The 14086-nt window shown below is 40.5% G+C and overlaps 1 protein-coding gene across 1 annotated transcript in view; it reads left to right on the top strand.

Annotated features, from left to right (window-relative positions):
- LOC129091828 (protein TANC1-like) overlaps nt 1–14086 on the top strand; it is a 97628-nt gene that overhangs the window by 69601 nt on the left and 13941 nt on the right. The window contains exon 5 of the mRNA XM_054599524.1: nt 3774–3953. Within this exon, the coding sequence (XP_054455499.1) occupies nt 3774–3953 (180 nt within the window). The remainder of the gene's footprint in view (nt 1–3773; nt 3954–14086) is intronic.

Genomic DNA, 14086 nt, shown 5'->3' on the forward strand with positions numbered 1-14086 from the left:
CTTCTGCTGCTTCATATGATGGAGTGAGCTGAGCTGCTCCCAGACGTGGATGTGTACTGTGACACGACTGAATATGAAGCCGAGTTGTTGTGAAACAGTGTGCAAGCTTCTTTTTTCCCCCCACCTTTACCTTCTCATTTCCTGTAACACTGCTCTCTTGGCGGCCTCTTTCCAGACTCCATTTCTTCCCCCTTAATGTTTCCACAGCAGAAACCCGTGGAGGCCGTGTTCGCCAAGTTGTATTTTATTTGACTTTATAGCTGAGAACTTTACGACTGCTGGGATAAAAAAAAAAAGAAAGTTATATTTACAGGGGAGAGCTGTGTGAATGGTATGAAATTCTGCCTATAAATCTGAGTTGCTTGGAGGGGAAAGAGGCGGTAGATGTTTATCAACAAGGGGGATGTCAGAGCTTGGCAGGAAATGTTTTGGGCAATTATAATTTCATGTTTTTTTTTTTCCCTCCTTGTGAATGTTTTGAGCCGAACACCTCGACGAGTAGGTGTTTGTGTTTATTTCGAGGCATGGAGTGGCCCTTAAACATGTCTCTCCTCACAGTCTAAAATGAAACACCATCATTTCCCCCCCCCACGCTTCTGTTCTGTGGATTTCACCACTGAAGTGCGGATTTTCCTCCATCTCCGCCCTCCATCTTTGCCCTAAAATCACACCTTTTTCATTCAATGCTGAGAGTATTCTACGCAGGATTTCATAGATTAATCAAGTAATCATTCCAAAAAATACTTCGCTTCATTAGGGAGCAAAAGTAAATATACAAATCAGTTTCCTGTTTCCAAAAATAAACATTCTTTATTGCTTCAATTGCTCACGATTATATTTTCTGTCAAAACTAAACAAATGAAGTGCATTTCAGTGTTCCCTCTCTCATATCTATCTTATATTGCTGTAACAACACCTCCTTCAAACAACTGTATTTATTCACGTGTCTCTCAAAACTGCATTTTACAAGATGACATTTAACCACATCATAATTCCGTTATAATTTTCCTTCGCCCAATATTTTTCCTTAATAGAGCTTGAACGCATCATAAATGTAACCTCCAGTAACGTTAGCTGTTAGCTCCGTTATTTAGCCGAGTTTCTAAAGGAATTGTTTCAGCCCTATTTAGATTTTCTACTTCAACATATTATAGTTTATCTGAAGCAGTGAGATTTTGCACCAAAATAGTGCTTTATTTTGCCATTAAATGGTGACTTTAGGATGATTACTCTCGCCTAAGATGTGACCAATTTTCTTCAGGGCCGTGGGGAATAACTCATTCATGCTAGCATAATTGTGTGTTTCCATTCAATATTGGAATGCATTAAAACTGAAGGATAATCGCTACCAGAATACCAAGTTCCCCCCAGTTGGTATTCACACCAGGCTCTGCATACATGAGGAGAATTTCCATGCTTTGGGAAAGTAACCGCTGCTCTGGCGGTTGTTTTTTTGCTTCTGCAGTGACATTCCCGAGTGAATGGGTGGACTGACTCCAGCACTTCTGAAGCCACAGAGAAATGTGTGTTCGTGTGTGTGTGTGTGTGTGTGTGTGTGTGTGTGTGTTTGTTATTTCTATACTATATCTGCATTGCAACAACCGATGTGACCCCCATCCCAGCCGGCACACGGGCCTCCTCCGGGACTTGTCACAGATTAGTGTGTGATAATGGCTTCATGTCTCACTGTGGCGGCTGCTGTCTGACGGGGGACTGTTGCTTGACCAGTTTTGTTTTTTCGCAGCTCTGTCTGCAGGGACATGAGCCAGAGCTGATTCACAAAATGGATGTTGTGTTTACAGACAGCTGGCTGGGTTTTCGTGCAATGGGGAATGTGAGTGTGTGTGAAGTTAGAAAAAAATTGAGAAATAAAAAGCCCCAAAGTTCTCATAATATGTGGTTTTTGGAGCAAGAGAGGAAAAAGAGGTGGTTGAGTGATGGAGAGGGGTTGTTTTGAGCTCCGTCTGTAATTACTGCTCATTGTGAAAGCTTTTTTTAATACATATATATATATATATAAAATGCTCTGCCATGATCATGACTGTGCTCTTTTTGTGCTTCGTTTAAACACATATAATATGGTTAGGTTATATTAAAACTGCGGTTTATTGTGTCACTCTGGGGCCATCAGAGGTCAGGCAGGCTGCAGTTTATTACAGTGAATGTAAACAGCACGTGTTGCCTTCAGGGCTGTCCTTTTTCTGGGTCACGCCAATCTTGTTACACTCAATACTGGTGTTGCTGGGACCAGGATGAGGTACTGGCAGAGTGCTCATGTGTCATACACTTTCTATAGGGTTGGACGAATAGAAACAGCAGTAGAATGCAATGCAACACAGGGGCTCTGCAAAAAACGATTAGTTGACGGAATGAAAATTGTATTTGTTTGGATGATCAATAACTTGTTTGTTTATCGTTTGCTGCTTTCAGCTTGATGCGATTTAAAAATGTGCTGCCCTTGTCTGTTTCATATTATTGTAAATTAAAAGCGACACTTCAGGCAAAAGCTTTTTTTTCATGCACTTGTCTGTTTTGAGAGTTTGGGCTATTTTGCTTCTATAACATGTCTAAGAAAATATTTAAAACACATATTCTGGTCTTTATTTAACTACTTTTTCTATTTGCGTCGGTAGATTTCTCTTCACCAAATGAAAGCATCAGATAATGCCTCATTTGCATATTTAAACAAAACATTTTAAGCAAACTTGTATTACAACAAATAATCGTCATGTGAGGAAGTTTCATGGTGATATCTATTAGTTCAACATTTCCATCCTGTTCACGAGTCTTAGAAAATGTTTGTAATTTCACTAAACATATCTTTAAAGACCGCTTTCTCCCAAAATATCCTCAGACTCTGAGCCATAAATCTCCACTTTAAAATAACTTACATACACCAAACTCTTCAGGTTCATTCCTATCTATATTCTGAAGGTTTTTACAAAGGGGTTAGTTCATATATTATTCATAGCCTGATTTATACACCATTTTATTACTTAAAACATGGAGAAAATATATTTTTTTAATAGCTGTTGACAGTATTTTGTGTTTAATGGAGTGATACAAAAACCTGTATCTCTTAATATGTCAACAAAAGGAAATAAGAATTGTGAATGTTTATGGAAATGTATGCTAATTAGCACACATTTGATAAGATATTTGAACATTTGCATATTTAATCAAGCATATTCAGGAAACTTTGAAATAAAAGTTTCTTGATTATGTATCAGTGCAAATTGTTACCTGGTTCAAGACAAATTCTTGGCATTTTTCATCTTTTTTGTGATATATTACAGACAAATAACAATTAATTGCAAAAATATACTCAGCAAGACAATTGATAATGGAAAGAATTGTTAGTGGTAGCCAAAAACACAACCTAGGTGAATCTTAGTGGGAAACATTTTGTCAGAGAGGATTTTTTAGTTTGAGAGCTTAATGTTAATTATGATTGATTCCTTCATTAAAGTGTTTCTGTCAGCACATTTATCAGGATGTCATCAGGATTCAAATGAAACTGACATGATGTCCGTTCATTAATTCATCCACAGACGCAGATGCACAATGTCATTTAAGAACAATTTTATCAGCAACATTAGAATAAAATGTTTATTTTTTCATCACAGTTTCCTACATAGTTATATACAATCTCCTTGCATTCTTTGCACAAACTGCCTCCAAACATTGTTAGAAGCTTATCAGTCTAAATGCACTATAAAAACCAGAGAAAAGCATCTCATTCTGTGTGTTTTCTTCTCCCTCCCCTCCTGCAGGTGGCAGCATAGACAGCGACTGTGCCTTCGAGGGAGACTACGCCGTGCCCACGCTCCACATGACCGAGGGCATGCAGCACATTCGCATTATGGAGGGCGTGTCCCGCTCTCTGCCCTCCTCCCCACTGCTCACCCACCAGACCATCAGTGTCCGGCTGCAGCCTGTGAAGAAGCTCACAGGTAAAAAGAGTGTTGCATACTGGGAAAAAAGAAACCCCACACAGCTGACAGAGGTTGTCTCGTACTCACATCCTCCCCCATAGACTCATTGTGCTAATTCGGCACTGTGAATTAAAACAGCCTTCATGAGACAATGTGAGGAGGAGTGGGAATGTCTTCTGATCCTGATGGTTGCCATTAATCACTAATCACTCACCCTATTACTCACACACTCACCCCTCTGGCCTTCTGCAAACTCTGCAAATTCCCAATTTCTTGTAATCACAAAAGTCTGGTTGCGGCGGTCGTTTTTTCATCTCCCACCACTGATCGTTTCTCCTCCACACTCATCCCTTAATATTCAGAGAATGTGTGGAAACTCCCCTCCTCCTCCCTCCCCGACTCTGTCTCCCCCATTTACTGGAATATGAGTATGTGCCATGTTCCCCTCCCTGCTTTTATTATGAAATAGTTTGTGTTGTGGTTTTTGGTTACACAGGCCGGCGTGGCCTTCCAAGGCTCACTGCTGCGCTGGCTTTTTACAAAATGAGAAATTAAATGTTGAGATTGTGCAGCTTCACCCAATAATCAGTGCAGCCCCCACATAGAGGTGGAGTGGGTGTGGAGGACTTGATTTCTGCAGTCGCCACTAGGGTGCACCAGCATATCAGCTATTTTAGAGCATTAACCATTTATGATATGCAGGGAGGCACCCTTTTTAAATTTTTTGACATCACACAGAATGATTTATGCTCTCTCCCAGGTCATCTAAAGTGTGTTTTTTAAAGAGGAAACCCAAACTGAATTTCTTTAATATTTACCTGGTTCTGCAGCGTCACTGTATGGGGTGCTCTGTGTGGGTGACAGGACTCAGCAGTGTCTGTTGGGAAGATTTCAGATCAAACCAATCAGCTGTTTGAGGAGCAACCTTTGCTCCGTCTGTGTTTTTCTTTAACTTTTTTGATGTCTGCACTTCCATCTGCCGTGAATCAAAGTTAATTTTTTAGATCGTTTGCGTGTAAATCTGTAGATATATATATATATATATATAGGGAGAGGTCTTTTTGCAGTATTGTCACACATGTCGTCACTTGTCTTGTTATCTTGTTTCAGTCAGGAGCTTCTGGTTGTGATGGCTGCTTTGTGTATTTTTAGATTTGTAACTTGAGAAATAGAAATCTCTCTCTCTTTTAATATCCTGTATGTCTCTGCTGTTTATTTGCTGCATTCGAGCTTGATTTGTTTTGCCTTTTGCATAATTTGTCCACTTACACTTGTCATCTTAAGTGTTCATGTGCGTTTGCGTGAATCACAGTGAGAGATGTGATCTTTGGCAGGATTAGAGCGTCACTGTGTTAATCCGTCCAGATTCATGGCTCTGTCACGCCTCCTATTGTGGGAAACATTGTAGCCTGTAGAAATCATTAAGTCTCAACATAAAACTGTTTGTTTGTACATCTACACTCTCAGAAACAAAGGTGCTGACTAGAACCATAAAGAATTATTTACCTTTATAAAGGTTCTAGAACCCTTTCAGAGGGTTCTACCTGGAAACAAACACAGAGGCTTATACCTAGAACCATCTGTGAAAGATTCCACCTAGAACCCACTATGAGAGGGTCTACAGAGAACCTTTCTGTTGTGGGATAGTTCCATCCAGAACCCTCTCTGGAGGTTTTATCCGGAACCTTTCCACCTTCTAAGGGTGCTAACAAGAACCCACCCAGGGGGGTTCTACCAAGAATCCTTTTTACTTCCAATTGTTACATCTAAAAGACACCGCAGGGATTCTACCGAGAACCCTGTCATATTCCAATGGTTTCATCTAGAACCCACCCAGGGGTTTTAATAAGAAACCTTTTTATATTCCATGGGTTTCATATAGAACCCACCTATGGGGTTCTTCCAAGAACCTTGGAATATTCCAGGGGTTCATATAGAAGGCCAACCAGGGGAACAAACCGAGAACCCTTTTATATTCCAAGGGTTTCATCTAAAACCCAACGAGGCAGTTCTACTGAGAACCCTTTCAAAGGGTTTTATATAGAACTGATGACAATCACGGTTCTCTTTGGGGGGATGTTGGCTGGATTGTGAGCGTTCCCTTTCAACACTGATGCTTTCATCCTGATGCTTCAATCCTTGAAGAACTCTTTCTTACAAAAAGGGTTCTCATGATAAAAGTTCTTAATGGAACTCTTAGTCTTACAAATACAATTTGATAAAAACCCTTTCTACTTCCAAAAACCTAATAAGCCATTGTTTCCGGGTAAATCCCAGCCCTTCAGGAAGAACTCGTTTAGAACCCTTATTTCGGCCTCACAGGCCTGAAATCTGTCCATCATAAATACATACTTCAATCTTCTTCAGTTCTTCTTCAGATCACATGTCCATACGTCTTTTCACAACTTGTCTTTTGCATAAACGGGTCTGACTCTTAACAACAACGTAGGACCCAAAGGTCCTCTTAAGTCCTCAAAGACCCGCGTCTTCTCTCAAGTGGCAATCGAGAGCCAGATCGTACCAGGTCTGTACCAGCCCGGCTTTCTCACCCTTTAATTAATTCAACTCAGCACCACTTCCTGCGCAGCTTGACAGTACCAAGCTGTGTGTGTGTGTGTGTGTGTGTGTGTGTGTGTGTGTGTGTGTGTGTGTGTGTGTGTGTGTGTGTGTGTGTGTGTGTGTGTGTGTGTGTGTGTGTGTGTGTGTGTGTGTGTGTGTGTGTGTGTGTGTGTGTGCTGGCATCAGAGGGCAGAACCCCTCCCATGCCAGAAATGTAAGAGGTGGGAGAAAGAAAGGTGGCAGATAGATGAGCGCAACAGAGAGCAAACAGCAGCAGGTCTAAAGGCTGCATCACTTTGATCCTCTCCTCCCCCTTCTCCCCCACCTCACCCCACCTAGTGCCCCCCCACCCGCCCCCCTCTTGGCCCTCCTGTGGCGGAGTCGTGGTGTTTGTGAGGACGTCAGTTATTCAACCTCAAGGCTCTGATAGAATGAAAACGCTGTGAAAGCTCTGACCTTTTTAGAGAGTCATTGAGTTTTCTGATTGAATCCCCTCGGTCTGCATGAAGACTCTCAAGGGGGCCCTCAGAGGCTCCAGGGGTCAACTTGTGGAACGGATTGGTGAGCCATACTGTACCGTGTCATCGCAGTGGAACCCGTTTCAGGTGTATTTGTTGGTGGGGTCGCCACCACCAACTGTAAAACCAGCTACACTGTTTTACTGTTTATCGAAAAATGCTTTATTAATCCCTCCAGGGGAGATTCAACTCAGTAAATTCAAAAAGTAAGAAGATGCTTTCTGTAGAAAAACACTCGTGATACTGGCTGATACAATATTGATACTTACATAACAATATATTGTCTGATATTATTTTCATGAGCATGAGCAAACCCCTTCAGAAAGAGACGTCCGAGTAAAGATACTATACCCTTAAAAAGATCAACTTTATTATCAAAGAAGACAGTAACAGTAGATAAAAGATGACACTAAATTATTCTTAACAATAAAAAATATTTTAAAAACAAAGCTACGTATGATAGAACGTATATTTGACTTGAATTATTCTCAATTCAACACAATTGTTTTGCCAAATTTAATATAGTTTTTCTCTTGAAGGTTCATTTTTGATTTTCGCAACAATCATTTGACAGAAAATAAGAATTAGATTTAAGTTGTGTGTATCTATATGACAACTCTTACCTCTGTGGAAGACCTTAAGTTGTGGTTTAAAAAGCTAGTGAGAGGACCTTGAGTAAAGATTTTTCAATTAAAGACTTTAACTTTTATTAGTAGTATATTTAGGGTGTTTTATCACTACTTTTACTTAAATAAATGATCTCAATATCCGTTATATCCTGCCGATGTATTGCTCAGACCTTCATACGTAACCAGAACTTCATTCATGAAAACTGAAGTCACGTTTAATCCAACAACAATATTTATTTACTTTATTAAACCTCCCGGGGAGAAGCTTTTTTAATCCCCCTGCCTTCCAGAGAGGTCAGACTACACGGTCAGCCAGAGTTTCTCTGTCTGAGAGCATTTTAACCTATGGTGGAAAATAACTTTTACTCAAATACTGTACAACTTTGAGGTACTTTTAATTATATGCCACTTTTTACTTCTACTCTACTACATCTCAGAGAGAAATATTGTATTATTTACTCCACTGTATTTATTTAAGAGATAAAGTTACTTTTCAAATCAAGATTTTCAAACTTATCATGTGATTCCATTATAAATGTAGGTCCATTTACTCAGAATAGGGCAATCATTTACTAAATCAACATCATGCTGTAGTGAAAAAAACTTGAAACTAGAGATTGAGACCATAAACTCATGTTTACGATGTTTACTGAGGGAATAAATCAAGAGAGAAGTAGAGTCATTTTCTCATAGACTTCTATACAACCAGAGGAGTCGCCCCCTGCTGGACAGTAAAGAGAATGCAAGTCTAAGTCACTTCCGCATCAGGCGTGTCCACTTCTGGTGTCGATTAGCCAAGAGGGAGGAGGGGCCAACTTTAAATGTTGTATTTACAAATTATTAACGAACAATTCCTGCATAACATACCTTTAAAATATTGTGATTTTACATAACTACAATCTCTCAATGGAAATGTTGCCCTGATATAATTACCGCCGCCTGCTGTGCGCTCATTAAAACATATGTTCTCACCAGCAGAGTATGTTTCAGATATGCAACATTCCTCCATCGTCATGCATTTTGCACACCGCTGTGTGTTTACATCGCCTATTTTTAGTCTGCCGTTATCTAAGACCTCGAGTGTCGATGATTGCCCATTCTCACGGTGATATCTCTTAGTGGCTGATTGTTATGAGTTGTAATCACTGATTGCTTATTTGTTCCTTAATAAAGAACTCACTCAAGTGTCAGGCTCGCCGGAGACCTCGGCCCAGCTGATTGATTGGCCCCGCTCCACTCCGAAACATTTAAAGGGTATTATTTCGACATCTCTCCCCAGATTACCCTGCTTTCCCCTAATTAATGGCGGCAATCAATACAATTACTCACTCCCCATGGATTGCTACATAAAGGTGGAAAATTGCATTTTGGCCTTAAAACCTGAGAATCTGCTTGATTTAGTTATACCAGCTTTTCTTTTTTTTTTTCTCCCACTCTTGCTGCACTTATCACACTAAGTAATATGAGTATATCTAAAATCTATTGTCTCTGCGGTGCTTACAGTAATAGAGTGGTATTTGAATAAGTGGCACTGCACGACAGCGAGCAGACATCTAAATGGTCGCGTGATGCGTGCATAGAAATGCCGGTCAGGATTAACAACGCACAGTGTGCAGAACTGCTGAGTCAGGTTTTTACAGCTCATTGTGTGGGCGGTCTTAAAGGATCCACATTAAAACAGTGACTCGTGATGAATGCTGCCTTTCTCTGGGCCCGTGTCATTGTTTGGTGGTATTAAGTGTACTTATGGAATCACTTGTTGGCGTATTTCTCGCTCAGATACAATGGACTATAATAAGATTTGTATTCTGTCTTTAACTCCACAGCTGGAACTCTTGTTCAGGCAAATTATTTTGGGGGATCAAAGGACAGAATCTGGGAAATGTAGAATATCATTTCATGAAGTAGTGGAGGAGGCGAGATGTGGAAACTAAACTGTTCAAGCCCATCACAAGAGTGAGCGGTACTGATGTTGGTTGATTTTATTGTATTACACTTTAATGTAAGAGTACTCCTAGAATGCATAACGGTTACAAGCTTTTGGTTTTTACTTTAAAACAACTTAAACCTTTTTTATTTTATGTTTGCGGTTATGTACGTCAGTCTGTCCGGCCCACAACGTATCAACAGTGCCTGCAGGAGATTCCTTTAAATCTGGCATAAATGGTGGACAAACGTCTCTGTGACCTCCCAAAACTTTCTTTAACCATAACTGAAGGATTTATATGCTAATTATGACAATTAAACACAATATCTAATAGGATAAAATTATGAGGTGATGACATTTTGGAAGGACATGGATGTAAACAGCAACTTTAATGGTTCACGAAGCATACAACAGCTAGGCAGTCATTTTAGTTTCTTTAATTATTCCAACACAAAATCAAATATTTTCAGCTTCTAAATTATAAGTAAAGTTTGAAGATTTGCTTCTTTTTTTGGTTGATTATGAGCACTTTAAGGATTTCTCGTCATTTTCGACTTAAACGCTGTGGTTCTTAATACAGTGGAGGTAGCAGTACTGTTAAAGTTGTAGTAATACTACATCGTAAAAAGACTCCGTTGCAACTAAAAATCCTGGAATCAAATTTTACTAAGTAAAAGTGCAGATGTTTTGTCAGAAAAATAAATCAAAAGTAAAAGTATTCATGATAAATAATCACACATTTAAGAGTTTATATTATTATATATATTACTGGATTATTACTTTTGATGCATCAAATGAGCAGAATTTTAATACTGCTTTAAATGCTTTTGGGTGTTTAATACATAAAAATGCATGATTCATTTGTAAACTGTTTAAAAACAGGGTGAAGCCTCAGTTGTATCATTTATGCTGCATGTAAACTAAACTGCAACACACAAGTACCCAACAGTCTCTACATCATGTAAACAAAGATTGTTTTATAAGAGCATATGTATGAGTGGATTTCTGGACTTTTCCTTTAAGTCCTCCATCACAAACCTGCAGCCATGCCTCGAGCAGTTTATGATATCTCGTCCTCTCTGTGTATTTTAGAGGACGGCTGACATTTGGGACATCTCAATCTCCCTCTCTCCACGCCTCTTTAGCCAGCCTGCCGTTTAATGCGCCGCCTGGTATCCTGAGAGAATATTTTGAAATGAACACTGACATTTGGGGCCCCTCAATCTCCACGCCTCCGCACACACCGTTGTGTCGCACCTTGAGAAAATCGTTCTTCAATTATTGTCATTATTTCTCGCCTCGAACCGTCCCAGCCACCACGGGCCCTCCAAATCATTTGTTCCGCTGAAAGGAAATGTGCCATTTTCTAGCTCCACTGTCACAGGTGAAAAATAAAGAGTGAAGGTTAAGTGTAGAATGGAGTAATTGAAATGGCAATATGATGCCCGCAGGAGGAGCACTATAGAACCAGCTGGATTAAGTGCTGTGACAGAAATTCTCGTCATACTGTAGTCAGCCAGTCGCATCGAAGCATATCTAGCTTTTCTTCATTAAGTGCAAACAGCAGTTCTTTTACTGCGGTGTGTCACTGTAAAGTTACTTGAGGGAATTAATTCATATCTGTTTCTGTCATTTTGTTGAAGTTTATTAAGTTCTGCTGAAATGATTGGTGAAGGCTGCTGCAGAATGGGAAAACAAAGAGCTGTTGCATTGCAGGATTTTCTAAAAGAGGGTCGGATGAGGTGATTTATTCCTCTATTTTTATATCTGATATCGAGAAAAATTATAATTGCAACAATATCGTAGGGTTGACTAATGGTGCTTTCACAAAATATATACACGGGAGAATTTCGATAATGATCAGTAATGTGGATATAATGATTAAATGGGTAAGAACGTTACATCACTTTACTCTAATGCTGCAGAAAGAGAAGCCACGTATGCCATATTACGACATCCCAAAGCTCAGACAATATCTAGTCTCATATCACACTATTAATATAATACTGATAAATGATCAAGGTCCTATATCTGTACAGTAAATAAGAAAAGCAAATACATTTTTCCAAGATACCATACTGTACTGGACTAAAGATTTTGTTGATTTATAGGGGGGTATGCTATAATTACTGTAGTAATAGTTCAGTTAATACATGATAAACTCATGTTGGAGATGCAAAATAATGAATGGAGTAAGATTGCAAACAAATTACACAAAGTTTTGATTAAAGTAACATAATGTAGATGTACGTAAAGGATCCAATAAATCCATGCTCACAAAATGAAATACGAAGTTAATTAGATATGTACAGTGCAGCTCCGGGAATGCTTTTGAACATGAAAGAAGTTTCAGAAATAGTTTATTCGACAAATGTTTTATAACTTGGCATCATAATACATTAAAAATAAATTATTTCTGGACACAGGGGAGAAAAAGTATGCCTGTTAAGAACGACAAAACAATAGAAATAAAATATCAACAGCTGGGTTCTGTGGCAATGAGAATAAAGATCATAGTTCATCTGTTTATCTTAAAGCTGTCAGGAGCTTTATGATGATGCTTGAAGAGGATTTTAATCCCAAACACATTTGCAGAAGATTTATATAGTTTTTCATTTACAATAAACACCAGTTAGCCACAAAGTCTAAATGTTTCCCGATGCTTTTGTTTCTCACACACACACTTATGCAACCTCCTTGTGCTCATTTGAATCATTATGGTGTCTTACATTTGAAGCCAGGCATGTGATCAACCACCCCCTCTTGTCATCTCACTGGAATATGTTGCATCTTGTTGACAATATGCGACTAGCCTACAATAGACATCACTTGTAAGTCTTTTTATTTCCCCGACAGAAATAAAAAAAAATGGCTGAAAATAAACAATCACCTTATTATCCAGAGGAGATGTTTGACCACAGGGACTGTCAGATGAAACCCCGAGATTTCTTACGAGGTAGAGAAACACATGATGTGTCGTTCACAAACTTCCACCTGTTCCTGCAGCTCATCTGTAAGGCTTGTTGGTAACATGCTGCAAAACGCCGGCTGGAGATGTCACCCAGGGGAAATAAGTGTGACTGGAGGAGATTAATAAGAGACACTTAGAAAACAGCGGGCTCACAGCCTGGCGGATATGAACCCCCGAACAAAAGCAAAGACGGCACACAATAAACTCTCTGGGCCCTTGTGGGGTTTGAACCCCTTTAAATAGCCGTAGAACATGGCTGCAGCTGTGCAAATACAGTTTGAAGGGTAAAACAAGGACACGCAGGGATGCCGGAGCCCAGGAGGAAAATGGAGTATTGAAACCCTTGTTCCTATCAAATAGTACCTCTCGTCTTTTCTTTTTTCTTCTTCTTCTCTTGTGATCCGACGTGTCCCCAAAGCTGCGTCCACACACGGCAAAACTGTGTTCCTTTAATAACACCCTCCCTCCCTTTTTCTTTTTTCTCATGCCATTTTTCTTTCCTCCCTCAATAACCCACCCTTCTCCTCCCCCTCCTTTTTTTGCTCTGCGGTTGCCATGACAACAGCAGCACTGCACCATTCATCTGTTGGAGACCTGGGCTCCTGTTCCTATAGTGAGAGTGTGCGTGCCTCTCACATCTATACATAACACGCTAAGCGCTAATGCAGTCACGGAGGCAGGCGAAACGAGGAGCCGGCTCCTAATCTGAGCTCCTCGTGGGGGAGAAAAAAAAAAACTCTGATTTTTTTTTCATAGTGGCGTACCTTTTGGTCACCTGACAGCCTTCCGGTTCTACTTCCATCATAAAAAGGTGTCACCTCTGTGTCCCCCAGTGACACAGTGACTGCTGCGTTCTCTTCCTTCCTCCTTCCCTTTTTTTTTCCTCCCTCCCCCTTCCTCTCTCCTCCTCCTCCTCCTCCTCCTCCTCCTCCTCCTCCTCCTCCTCCTCCTCCTCCTCCTCCTCTCGCTCCTCCCGTCACTGCCACATCTTGCTTGGCTCTGTATCATTTACTGCGACTGCACTGAGCGGGCAGCATCAGCACTGAAACCTGTGGAGATTTTCCTCCGAAAAGGAAACAAGACTGGGAAGAAAGAAAAGAGGGTAGAGAGTGAGAGAGATTCTGTTTCTTCTGCGTTCATCCTCTCCTGCTCGGCTGCAGGTGTTTTTTATTTTTCCCCGTTTTCCTTTTTCTTTTGTTGCTTATTTTTTGATGAACTGGTCATCGCTCAGGGAGGAAGGACTGCTCGTGTCGCTGGAGGGAGAGGGAGGTGAGCTGGTGCCGTACTCCAGCCTTCAGGAATGCCAGATCTGGTTTGAGAATGGTGAGCGCCGCCACACCCTCTTGTTTGCTTGTTTCATTCCTCCATCTGTGCCCACAAGAAAAACGTCTCCCCTATCCCCACCCTTTTCACCTGCTGCTCCACCTTTCTGGTCCGTCTGCCCTCTGCTCTCACAGCTGGCTGGTGTCGGCCGCTGGTTTCGAATGACGCCCTGTGCAGACATTGTTGCTGATGGGAGGAGGAGCGCAGGAAAGTAAATTCTCTCC

This window comes from Anoplopoma fimbria, chromosome 5 (assembly GCF_027596085.1).
Source record: "Anoplopoma fimbria isolate UVic2021 breed Golden Eagle Sablefish chromosome 5, Afim_UVic_2022, whole genome shotgun sequence".
NCBI classification, from domain to species: domain Eukaryota; kingdom Metazoa; phylum Chordata; class Actinopteri; order Perciformes; family Anoplopomatidae; genus Anoplopoma; species Anoplopoma fimbria.